We start from the raw sequence: 13,101 nt of genomic DNA, 5'->3' as shown, positions 1-13,101 counted from the left end.
TCGCGAATTTGGCGAGTTCGATCCATCTATTATAGATCGAGTTGTTGCCAATTATAACTCGTCGGACTCTGACGCTGGCCACCAAGCAGCAATCTTGCAACCCAATAGACATGTTCGTAGGCGCTTTGGTCAAGCAGCATATGTGAGGCCACAAGATGTAGCCTCTGACAGCTCGGGGGATGATCATGCAGAGCACATTCCCAACGAGGCAATGTTTGAGCCCGAGATTGATGAAATGATCGAGACGATCATGGATTCAGAAAGGCTTATCTATGATGATATGAAAAGTGAAGCCGATACGCCATTGTATAATGGAGCACGTATGTCTAGATTGAAAGCACTCCTGGTTCTTCTCAACATGCAGGCAAAGTTTGGATGGAGTGACACTAGCGTCACAGCGCTTTTCAGGTGATATATTATAATTAGTTTACTTTAATAAAACTCTAAATGTATAATGATCTGATAGATTTTTACACGACTGTATCATATTTTTATGTTGTGTAGATTGTTGAAAGAGCACATACTACCAGCTGACAATGTGATGCCAGATTCCCGAGATGAAGCAAGAAAGATTTTGCGAAACTTGGGGATGGATTACAATTCTATCCACGCTTGTCCTAATGACTGCATTCTTTTCAGAGGGGAATACATAGACATGGAGAAGTGTCCGAAATGTGATTCCGAAAGATATCGAGTAGATCTCCACGGGACAAAAATTCCACAAAAGGTTTTGCGATATTTCCCTCTGCTTCCTCGCATCAAGCATTTCTTCGAATGTAAGTCCATGGCCGCCCTAGCATCATGGCATGAGGAGAATAAATCTTCGGATGGTGTGCTACGAATTCCTGCAGATTGCGTAGCGTGGAAACATATAGATGGAACATGGTCGGATTTTGCCAGGGAAGGTCGAAATTTGCGCTTAGGCCTGGCTATGGATGGCGTAAATCCATTTGGTCAAAGATCAACATCTTACAGTGTATGGCCCGTTGTCATCGTCAACTACAACATTCCCCCGTGGTTGACTACGAAGAAGGGGCACCTATGGCTAAGCTTGATTGTGCCAGGGCGATATAAAGTGGGGAATATGGATGTGTATCTTCGTCCACTATTGGAAGAGCTACAACAATTGTGGATTGGCATAGAGGTGGTGGATATGAGCCGGCACACAGGACGACGGAATGCTTTGATCAGAGGCATTCTAATGTGGACCATGCATGACTATCCCGGGCTAACAGAATGCTCATGTGATCTATTGACACTCCTCACTCAGACACTGTAAATCTTGTTTTTTCCCATAGTTGATCTATTATCATGTGTATACATGCAGGGCTTCAAACAAGCGGATACAGAGCATGTGTCACATGTGGACCTAGACTGAATGCACGTAGGGCACCCTCACTGAAGAAGCAAATCTACGAAGGTCATCAAGCGTATCTTCCAGAGAATTATGTGTTACGCGACGGCTTTTTGGGAAGAGAGCCACCAAGGATGTCTGCACAAGCATGGTTAGAGCAGAAGGAGATGTGCGATGACGGATTGCCTCCAGGGATGAAGAGACTATCTCTATGGTACGAGTTACCATACTGGCCCCGACTCATGATCAATCACTTGCTCGATCCAATGCACATATTCAAGAATGTGGGTAATCTACTATGGGACCATCTGACCGGCAAGAAAGATACTTTGGGAGCCAGAGTTGACCTTAGAAATGTGGATCGTATGGAGCAATATTGGCCGCAAACAGCATCTGATGGATCGATAAAACTCCCCAAAGCACCATGAATTTTCACAGGAGCCCAAGAACGCAAAGTAAAAGAGACCATTCGATCTTTGCGGACCCCCACTGGCGTAATGCACTTGCTCCGAACGTGTTTTACTAAAGAAGGAAAGCTTACCGGTTTCAAGTCACACGATTGGCATAAAATGTGTCAGGTACGTTCATAGTGGACTTTAATATCATTGCATAAAATGTGGACTTTAATATCATTGCTGCACATGCTTTACAGTTTATTTTACCGGTTGCCATTGAGGGATGTTTGTCTCTCGACATCCGTAACACAATCTACAAACTTGCAAAGCTGGTGCAATGGATCTCACAAAAGGAGATCAACGTAGACTCCATACCATTCGCCAAACTAAATGTTGCGGAGCTTGTGTGTATGTTTGAGAAACATTTTCCTACTACAATGCTAACCATTCAGGTGCATCTTCTTGTTCACATAGTTGATGAGGTGGAAATAGCTGGCAGTACTGTTCATTCCAGATGGATGTTCTTCTTAGAACGTTTCATGAAAACGCTTAAGGGATATGTGCGTCAAAAGGCACGTCCGGAGGGTAGCATGGCAGAAGGTTGGTTGGTATCAGAGTCCCTAGTGTACATTGGAGAGTGGCTAGACGGATTTGATAAATCCCGGGACACGCTATGGCGAACCATAGATGATGAGCGCATATCTGGGATTGTCATGTGCAATCTCGGTGTTGAGAAGAAGATGACAGAAGATCTAGAGGCTAAAATCAACCGATTTTGCATGCTTCACAATCCAGTGATGCAAAAGTGGATTTCACAATATGAGGATGCAAAGCAAGAGCGACAAAGGGCACGAATCGAGTGGAGACGGGGAAGACGACCACCGATGCACTATCCAGCGGTTCTGGAGAGCCTACCAACCTTCATGAGCTTAAGATGGTTGCACAACCAATTGAAAAGCGCACAACAATGCGGTGACGAAGTGACTGAGGAAGAGTGGGAGTACTCTCGGGGTTGCGCGACCAAGGTAAGTTTGCAATGTACGACTAGCTAGTGACTTTATTTCTAAACGTTTGAACGGCCACTCATAATCTTTGTTCGTTGTAGTATAAGTCATACACAGCAGCATGGTGTAAAGGTCGACATTTTAGGGTGGAACGAATCGACAAAAAGCGTTTTACTCAAGATTGTGGAATCATGGCAAAATTTGAACAGTCTAGTCGACGACGTTCCTCTGATGCAGATCCTGTGGTGGCGGAACTCACTTACTTCGGCACGCTGCAAGAGATTTTGAGGATCGATTATAGAGGATTTTTTGTCGACTTGTTCGACGTGCAATGGTTCAAGATAATCATGGAGGGTCGCAACGCTACTGTGCGTAGAGGAGAGTTTGGTTTTCTTGAGGTGGATTCTACTAAGAAATGGACTGACCTAAGAGACACTTTCGTACTACCACTACAAGAAGCTCTTCACATTAGCGACGCTCACACAGCGACGCTCAAAAAAAAAATTCCCGGCGTCGCTATGAGCGTCGCTATAAGCGTCGCTATGAGCGTCGCAAATTTCTTTGTAAATTTGCGACGCTCATAGCGACGCTCATAGCGACGCTCATAGCGACGCCAGCTGGGGTAAAAAAAATAACCGAGCGCGCCCAAAAACTCAGATCTCAGATCTGAGTTTTTCGGCGCCCTCAAGCAAAGAGCAGGTAACGCTCTCCCTCACTCTCTCTCTCTCTCTCTCTCTCTTTTTCTTTTACACACACACACACACACACACACACACGCACGAGGAGAAGAAGGAGAGACAGGTATGCTCCTTCCCTCTCCTCATTCTCATGTTCCCTTCCTTTCTTTCTCTCTCCCTCGCTCTCTCTCTCACACACACACACATACACACACACATATAGTGTTTTTGAGAGAGAGAGAGAGAGAGAGAGAGAGAGAGAGAGAGAGAGTGCAAAAACGCACACACATACATAAACAAAGAATGCACACACACATTGAGAGAGAAAAAGAGAGAGAGAGCATGCATAAACAAAAAACGCACGCATTGAGAGAGGAAAAGAGAGAGAGAACATGCATAAACAAAAAACGCACACATTGAGAGAGGAAAAGAGAGAGAAAACATGCATACGATCCAAAAAAACGCACACACATTGAAAGAGAAAGAAAGAGAAACTAAGGGAGCGTCGTAGGAAACTAATTAAAATTAAAAGACCTAAAGATCTAACCGACAAGGAGTTGAACTGAAGACCTATTATTCAAGAGAGAAATGGCATAATCAATCTATCATACTTGGCATGGGTGATAGAAAGGTTATACCATTTATCTCTTTTTATTGGCACACACATCCACACACGCGCACACACACAGGAAGAAGAGAGTTATAACGTCGTAGGAAACTATTTTAAAAAAACGTTAAAGATTAGGTTATATGTAGACTTACATTAAATTAGATTTAGGTTTATTTTTAACTAGATTTACATTTATTTAAGCTAGATTTAGATTTATGTTATATTAGATTAGATGCGGGTCTCCATAGACTGCGATGCCTGCATGAAGCGGGTGAAGAAAGCCCTCAATGGAATATAGGGTATTGCTGCCTTCTCTCATAGTGGGCTCCGTCGATCCAAAAGTACTGGTGAAATGTCTTCAGAAGATAGGGAAGAAGGTGGATCTTCAGGGCGGCAAGAGTCACTACATCCCCGACACAATGACCATCTAGACAACCTCTAGTCATTAGACTTACGTTAAATTAGATTTAGCTTTATTTTTAGTTAGATTTACGTTTATTTAGATTTACGCTTATTTACGTTAGATCGAGTCCACGCAAGAATTACTTACGGTTTAGGGTTTAGAGTTAGACGAACAGTGAAAAGATCTACTGTGAAAAGATGTTAAGATGAAGTGAAGTGCTACAGCTAGAGAAGAGGCAAAGGGATTTTGTCCACTACATGCAGTATCATGTAGACGTGGGTGTCTAGATTTCTTGTACCCACAAATATAGGTATTGACCAATAAAGACGAGATTATAACCCGGTGGTTCTGATCTCCGTGCACCTCTAGACCGAGGGTGCGGGGATTGGACATGACTAGAGAATGTGAGGTAAAGAGAGAGAGAGAGAGAGAGAGAGAGAGAGAGAGAGAGAGAGAGAGAGAGAGAGAGAGAGAGAGAGAGAGAGAGAGAGAGATAAGACGAAGAATGCCAATAGAATATTAAATTTGTTGTCTAGGTTATAAGTTTTTTATCCTCATTATGAGTAGCGACGAGGATGTGGGACCGTCCAACCGAAACACCTATCTCTCAACGAGGGTCTTATGTCCTTGTAATCAATGCAAGCATGCTGTGCGACGGACAAGACGTGTTTCTTTGCAGCACGTTCGTGAATTTGGCGAGTTCGATTCATCTATTATAGATCAAGTTGTTGCCAATTATAACTCGTCGGACTCTGACGCTGGCCAACAAGCAGCAATCTTGCAACCCAATAGACGTATTCGCAGGCGCTTTGGTCAAGCAGCATATGTGAGGCCACAAGATGTAGCCTCTGACAGCTCGGGGGATGATCATGCAGAGCACATTCCCAACGAGGCAATGTTTGAGCCCGAGATTGATGAAATGATCGAGACGATCATGGATTCAGAAAGGCTTATCTATGATGATATGAAAAGTGAAGCCGATACATCATTGTATAATGGAGCACGTATGTCTAGATTGAAAGCACTCCTAGTTCTTCTCAACATGCAGGCAAAGTTTGGATGGAGTGACACTAGCGTCACAGCGCTTTTCAGGTGATCTATTACAATTAGTTTACTTTAATAGAACTCATGGTGTATAATGATCTGATAGATTTTTACACGACTGTATCATATTTTTATGTTGTGTAGATTGCTGAAAGAGCACATTCTACCAGCTGACAATGTGATGCCAGATTCCCGAGATGAAGCAAGAAAGATTTTGCGAAACTTGGGGATGGATTACAATTCTATCCACGCTTGTCCTAATGACTGCATTCTTTTCAGAGGGGAATACACAGACATGGAGAAGTGTCCGAAATGTGATTCCGAAAGATATCGAGTAGATCTCCACGGGACAAAAATTCCACAAAAGGTTTTGCGACATTTTCCTTTGCTTCCTCGCATCAAGCATTTCTTCGAATGTAAGTCCATGGCCGCCCTAGCATCATGGCATGAGGAGAATAAATCTTCGGATGGTGTGCTACGAATTCCTGCAGATTGCGCAGCCTGGAAACATATAGATGGAACATGGTCGGATTTTGCCAGGGAAGCTCGAAATTTGCGCTTAGGCCTGGCTATGGATGGCGTAAATCCATTTGGTCAAAGATCAACATCTTACAGTGTATGGCCCGTTGTCATCGTCAACTACAACATTCCCCCGTGGTTGACTACGAAGAAGGGGCACCTATGGCTAAGCTTGATTGTGCCAGGGCGATATAAAGTGGGGAATATGGATGTGTATCTTCGTCCACTATTGGAAGAGCTACAACAATTGTGGATTGGCATAGAGGTGGTGGATATGAGCCGACACACAGGACGACGGAATGCTTTGATCAGAGGTATTCTAATGTGGACCATGCATGACTATCCCGGGCTAACAGAATGCTCAGGTGATCTATTGACACTCCTCTCTCAGACACTGTAAATCTGGTTTTTCCCCATAGTTGATCTATTATCATGTGTATACATGCAGGGCTTCAAACAAGCGGATACAGAGCATGTGTCACATGTGGACCTAGACTGAATGCACGTAGGGCACCCTCACTGAAGAAGCAAATCTACGAAGGTCATCAAGCGTATCTTCCGGAGAATCATGTGTTACGCGACGGCTTTTTGGGAAGAGAGCCACCAAGGATGTCTGCACAAGCATGGTTAGAGCAGAAGGAGATGTGCGATGACGGATTGCCTCCAGGGATGAAGAGACTATCTCTATGGTACGAGTTACCATACTGGCCTCGACTCGTGATCAATCACTTGCTCGATCCAATGCACATATTCAAGAATGTGGGTAATCTACTATGGGACCATTTGACCGGCAAGAAAGATACTTTGGGAGCCAGAGTTGACCTTAGAAATGTGGATCGTATGGAGCAATATTGGCCGCAAACAGCGTCTGATGGATCGATAAAACTTCCTAAAGCACCATGGATTTTCACAGGAGCCCAAGAACGCAAAGTAAAAGAGGCCATTCGATCTTTGCGGACCCCCACTGGCGTAATGCACTCGCTCCGAACGTGTTTTACTAAAGAAGGAAAGCTTACCGGTTTGAAGTCACACGATTGGCATAAAATGTGTCAGGTACGTTCATAGTGGACTTTAATATCATTGCATAAAATGTGGACTTTAATATCATTGCTGCACATACTTTACAGTTTATTTTACCGGTTGCCATTGAGGGATGTTTGTCTCTCGACATCCGTAACACAATCTACAAACTTGCAAAGCTGGTGCAATGGATCTCACAAAAGGAGATCGACGTAGACTCCATACCATTCGCCAAACTAAATGCTGCGGAGCTTGTGTGCATGTTTGAGAAACATTTTCCTACTACAATGCTAACCATTCAGGTGCATCTTCTTATTCACATAGTTGATGAGGTGGAAATAGCTGGCACAGTTCATTCCAGATGGATGTTCTTCTTAGAGCGTTTCATGAAAACGCTTAAGGGATATGTGCGTCAAAAGGCACGTCCGGAGGGTAGCATGGCAGAAGGTTGGTTGGTATCAGAGTCCCTAGTGTACATTGGAGAGTGGCTAGACGGATTTGATAAATCCCGGGACACGCTATGGCGAACCATAGATGATGAGCGCATATCTGGGATTGTCATGTGCAATCTCGGTGTTGAGAAGAAGATGACGGAAGATCTAGAGGCTAAAATCAACCGATTTTGCATGCTTCACAATCCAGTGATGCAAAAGTGGATTTCACAATATGAGGATGCAAAGCAAGAGCGACAAAGGGCACGAATCGAGTGGAGACGGGGAAGACGACCACCGATGCACTATCCAGCGGTTCTGGAGAGCCTACCAACCTTCATGAGCTTAAGATGGTTGCACAACCAATTGAAAAGCGCACAACAATGCGGTGACGAAGTGACTGAAGAAGAGTGGGAGTACTCTCGGGGTTGCGCGACCAAGGTAAGTTTGCAATGTACGACTAGCAAGTGACTTTATTTATAAACGTTTGAACGGCCACTCATAATCTTTGTTCGTTGTAGTATAAGTCATACACAGCAGCATGGTGTAAAGGTCGACATTTTAGGGTGGAACGAATCGACAAAAAGCGTTTTACTCAAGATTGTGGAATCATGGCAAAATTTGAACAGTCTAGTCGACGACGTTCCTCTGATGCAGATCCCGTGGTGGCGGAACTCACTTACTTCGGCACGCTGCAAGAGATTTTGAGGATCGATTACAGAGGATTTTTTGTCGACTTGTTCGACGTGCAATGGTTCAAGATAATCATGGAGGGTCGAAACGCTACTGTGCGTAGAGGAGAGTCTGGTTTTCTTGAGGTGGATTCTACTAAGAAATGGACCGACCTAAGAGACACTTTCGTACTACCCGAGCATTGTGAACAAGTAAGTATATAAATAGTTAACATCCCCCTTTTACAAGTTATGTGCTTGAAAGCTCTCATGTAAGTTATGTGGCTTTGGCAGGTAGTATTTCATCCTACAAAGTCTACATCAAACTGGTGGTACGTCATAGAGTTAGCCCCTCGTAGTGCAAGGACGTATGAAGGCTACCATGTGCCAATCACAACGACATCAATGGAGGAGATCAGAGAAGATGCTCAATCAGAAGCCGCTGCGGTGGTGCCAGACGAGCATCAAGATGCTACTGCTCTATATGGGGTGCATGCAGAGGAGCTACAAAATGAAACAGAGGATATGTGTTTAAACGGAGAGCTCTATATAGATATAGGAAGTTATGCTGAGTTATGCGAGGATGAGAGAGAGATCTCTTAAAGCCACAAATATTGTATTTGAACAATTTTGCTCCGTGCTGTAAAAGCTCTAGCTCTCTAAGTAGCTTCCATGGTGTGTAACGCTCTTTTCTACTCGCGCTCACATCTTTTGATTGAAAATTCTGAGTTTTCGACTTGCCTCTTCTACCACTCGATTCATTGCGTCATTGTATTTATATGCGTCATTACGTCATTGTATTTAATGGTCTTTGCGTCATTGTCTACTCTATTCATTCAATATTAAGTTTAAATATTCGTGTGTTTAATGCAGGTATGGATGATGAGGAGTTTCTTTCCTCTTTGTCACCGCAGCAGAGACAGTGGTACGTGGAGCGTCATCGCTCTGGCGCATCATCGCGCGTTCCTACACCATCCGCATCTCCCTCTCTTTCGGAGCATTCGGCGCGCTCCGAAGCTTCGGCGTCGACGAGACGAGCGTCACACTCTTCTAGACACCGGCGCTCTAGTGGTGGCGGTGGCGGTTGTTGTGGGGATTCCGCCACCGATGCCTCCACACCGCCTCGTGTTCGACGAGGCTCTTTACCCTCCCCTTCTTTGCCCGCCCCCACACCAGCCACAGCATCGCCGTCTACGCCAGGTTTTGCACGGCTGACTGTTCCTAGAAGCTACACACCTCTACCTACTCCGCCAGGAGCCACCCCACTCGACACTCCTCGCTTCGGGGCCCAGACGCCGGTGGAGACACCTGACGTCCGTACCCCCATCGACACGCCGCTAGAGACCCCTGCCGGGACACCCAGGTTCACGCGTCACCGGCCAGAGGGCTTGCCTTACTCCGTCGACATCAGCGGCGGCATCATCATGGATGATGACGGCAAGAAGGTGATCTCGCGCATGCGTGGTCTTTGCTCTCAGCTGTTTAGACACTATATACTAAACAAATGGAGTGAAGTACCAAGTGATTTAAAAAACAGAGTCATCAGCATACTTCATGATGAGTTTCCCGTTCCAACACGGGATCAGCGCTTCAATGAAGACCTGATGAAGATTCGAATGCGCGAATACTGCAAACACAAGCGTTCCGAAGTGCAAAAAGCAATCAAGAATGGGTGGAATAGGCCAGATTGGCTGGCCAAAGAAGATTGGAAGAATGCGAAGAAAGCAGCGCGCGAGAATCCCGACAAGTGGAAGCAACAAAAGGATGCAGCCAGAGCGCGAGTAGAGGCAGGGAGCTCGCACCACTTGGGGAGCGGTGGATGGGCATCATTTGAGGCCGATTTTGTAAGTCTTTTCACATTGCTCTTTATGCATGTTCGATAGTTTAGGGTTTATGAGTTTTTTAGTTCTAACATAATGAAATCTTTGTATGTTTTGACAGTGGTCGATGACAGGACGTGATCCCACACCGTACGAGCGCGAGTACGCAGGCAGGAAGGGCTTAAACGCCCTGATGGACATTCTCAGTTCTCGCAGCGGCATGGTTAGTATTAGGGTTTACTCTTTTTTATTTTTTGTATTGTTTTATAAATGTCGTTATATGTTTATACTTACTGAAAACTGTCTTATTGTCTTTTTTTGCAGAATCCGACAGATACGCCGCTTGGACGCGATGAGACGTCTGATTAGACGACGTCAGTTTAGCCGTATCTAGATAGCATTAGTTTAGGGTTTCTCATAGCTTATGTATCATGAGACGGATTTTATACGTCTTTTTGAACCATGTATATTATTACATTTGTCACCGCAATTCCTTTTGCCAATCAATTCTTTATGCCTATGATGTTGTACAATTGTCATTATTACATTTGCCAATCAATTCAGTTTGTCTATGATGTGTACAATTGTCAATTTTGCAAACAATGCGTCTTGTGGGTGACTATTTTGGGTCTATTATTTACCTTTGCACTTTTTTTAAAAAGTGAATCAAGTACAATATGGTTGATGGGTGGCAGGCATTCAATGCCCTGCCACCAAAAAAATATTCTCTCAGGCGTCGCTATATGCGTCGCTATTTATGGCTCTGTAGCGTCGCTATATGCGTCGCTATACTCTTCTGTGAGAGCGACGCTTATAACGACGCATATAGCGACGCTCTCTTAGCGACGCTTTTAGCGACGCTTATAGCGACGCCGGGGGTTATAAAAACCCAGTGTATTTCCGTCGCTAAGAGCGTCACAAGAGTACATAACCTCTTGTAGTGTACCCGAGCATTGTGAACAAGTAAGTATGTAAATAGTTAACATCCCCCTTTTACAAGTTATGTGCTTGAAAGCTCTCATGTAAGTTATGTGGCTCTGGCAGGTAATATTTCATTCTACAAAGTCTACATCAAACTGGTGGTACGTCATAGAGGTAGCCCCTCGTAGTGCAAGGACGTATGAAGGCTACCATGTGCCAATCACAATGGCATCAATGGAGGAGATCAGAGAAGATGCTCAATCAGAAGCCGCTGCGGTGGTGCCAGACGAGCATCAAGATGCTACTACTCTATATGGGGTGCATGCAGAGGAGCTACAAAATGAAACAGAGGATATGTGTTTAAACGGAGAGCTCTATATAGATATAGGAAGTTATGCTGAGTTATGCGAGGATGAGAGAGAGATCTCTTAAAGCCACAAATATTGTATTTGAACAATTTTGCTCCGTGTTGTAAAAGCTCTGGCTCTCTAAGTACCTTCCATGGTGTATAACGCTCTTTTCTACTCGCGCTCACATCTTTTGATTGAAAATTCTGAGTTTTCGACTTGCCTCTTCTATCACTCGATTCATTGCGTCATTGTATTTATATGCGTCATTACGTCATTGTATTTAATGGTCTTTGCGTCATTGTCTACTCTATTCATTCAATATTAAGTTTAAATATTCGTGTGTTTAATGCAGGTATGGATGATGAGGAGTTTCTTTCTTCTTTGTCACCGCAGCAGAGACAGTGGTACGTGGAGCGTCATCGCTCTGGCGCATCATCACGCGTTCCTACTCCATCCGCATCTCCCTCTCTTTCGGAGCATTCGGTGCGCTCCGAAGCTTCGGCGTCGACGAGACGAGCTTCACACTCGTCTAGACACCGGCGCTCTAGTGGTGGCGGTGGCGGTTGTTGTGGGGATTCCGCCACCGATGCCTCCACACCGCCTCGTGTTCGACGAGGCTCTTTACCCTCCCCTTCTTTGCCCGCCCCCACACCAGCCACAACATCGCCATCTACGCTAGGTTTTGCACGGCTGATTGTTCCTAGAAGCTACACACCTCTACCTACTCCGCCAGAAGCCACCCCACTCGACACTCCTCGCTTCGGGGCCCAGACGCCGGTGGAGACACCTGACGTCCGTACCCCCATCGACACGCCGCTAGAGACCCCTGCCGGGACACCCAGGTTCACGCGTCACCGGCCAGAGGGCTTGCCTTACTCCGTCGACATCAGCGGCGGCATCATCATGGATGAAGACGGCAAGAAGGTGATCTCGCGCATGCGTGGTCTTTGCTCTCAGCTGTTTAAACACTACATACTAAACAAATGGAGTGAAGTACCAAGTGATTTAAAAAACAGAGTCATCAGCATACTTCATGATGAGTTTCCCGTTCCAACACGGGATCAGCGCTTCAATGAAGACCTGATGAAGATTCGAATGCGCGAATACTGCAAACACAAGCGTTCCGAAGTGCAAAAAGCAATCAAGAATGGGTGGAACAAGCCAGATTGGCTGGCCAAAGAAGATTGGAAGAATGCGAAGAAAGCAGCGCGCGAGAATCCCGACAAGTGGAAGCAACAAAAGGATGCAGCCAGAGCGCGAGTAGAGTCAGGGAGCTCGCACCACTTGGAGAGCGGTGGATGGGCATCATTTGAGGCCGATTTTGTAAGTGTTTTCACATTGCTCTTTATGCATGTTCGATAGTTTAGGGTTTATGAGTTTTTTAGTTCTAACATAATGAAATCTTTGTATGTTTTGACAGTGGTCGATGACAGGACGTGATCCCACACCGTACGAGCGCGAGTACGCAGGCAGGAAGGGCTTAAACGCCCTGATGGACATTCTCAGTTCTCGCGGCGGCATGGTTAGTATTAGGGTTTACTTTTTTTTATTTTTTGTATTGTTTTATAAATGTCGTTATATGTTTATACTTACTGAAAGCTGTCTTATTGTCTTTTTTTGCAGAATCCGACAGATACGCCGCTTGGACGCGATGAGACGTCTGACTAGACGACGTCAGTTTAGCCGTAGCTAGATAGTATTAGTTTAGGGTTTCTCATAGCTTATGTATCATGAGACGGATTTTATACGTCTTTTTGAACCATGTATATTATTACATTTGTCACCGCAGTTCCTTTTGCCAATCAATTCTTTATGCCTATGATGTTGTACAATTGTCATTATTACATTTGCCAATCAATTCATTTTGCCTATGATGTGTACA

At 44.9% G+C, this 13,101-nt stretch overlaps 1 protein-coding gene across 4 annotated transcripts in view; it reads left to right on the top strand.

The window, feature by feature from the left end:
* Positions 1-13,088, top strand: part of LOC147455814 (uncharacterized) — a 49,326-nt gene extending 36,238 nt beyond the window's left edge. For 2 of the 4 annotated variants that reach the window (XM_086514456.1, XM_086514457.1), the window contains exons 4-6: positions 11,572-12,542; positions 12,640-12,741; positions 12,843-13,088. In XM_086514456.1, the coding sequence (XP_086370582.1) occupies positions 11,572-12,542; positions 12,640-12,741; positions 12,843-12,887 (1,118 nt within the window). In that variant the 3' untranslated portion in view covers positions 12,888-13,088. Of the gene's footprint in view, positions 1-9,001; positions 9,110-10,069; positions 10,106-11,571; positions 12,543-12,639; positions 12,742-12,842 lie in introns of those variants that run through there. The other 2 variants (XR_015188415.1, XR_015188416.1) reach the window with 2 other exon arrangements.
* Positions 13,089-13,101: the final 13 nt, after the last annotated feature.

This window comes from Adiantum capillus-veneris, chromosome 6 (assembly GCF_014529385.1).
Source record: "Adiantum capillus-veneris isolate H3 chromosome 6, ASM1452938v2, whole genome shotgun sequence".
Classification (NCBI taxonomy): Eukaryota; Viridiplantae; Streptophyta; class Polypodiopsida; order Polypodiales; family Pteridaceae; genus Adiantum; species Adiantum capillus-veneris.
Note: the sequence above shows the minus strand (reverse complement) of the source record. Positions and strands in the feature narration are given on the sequence as shown.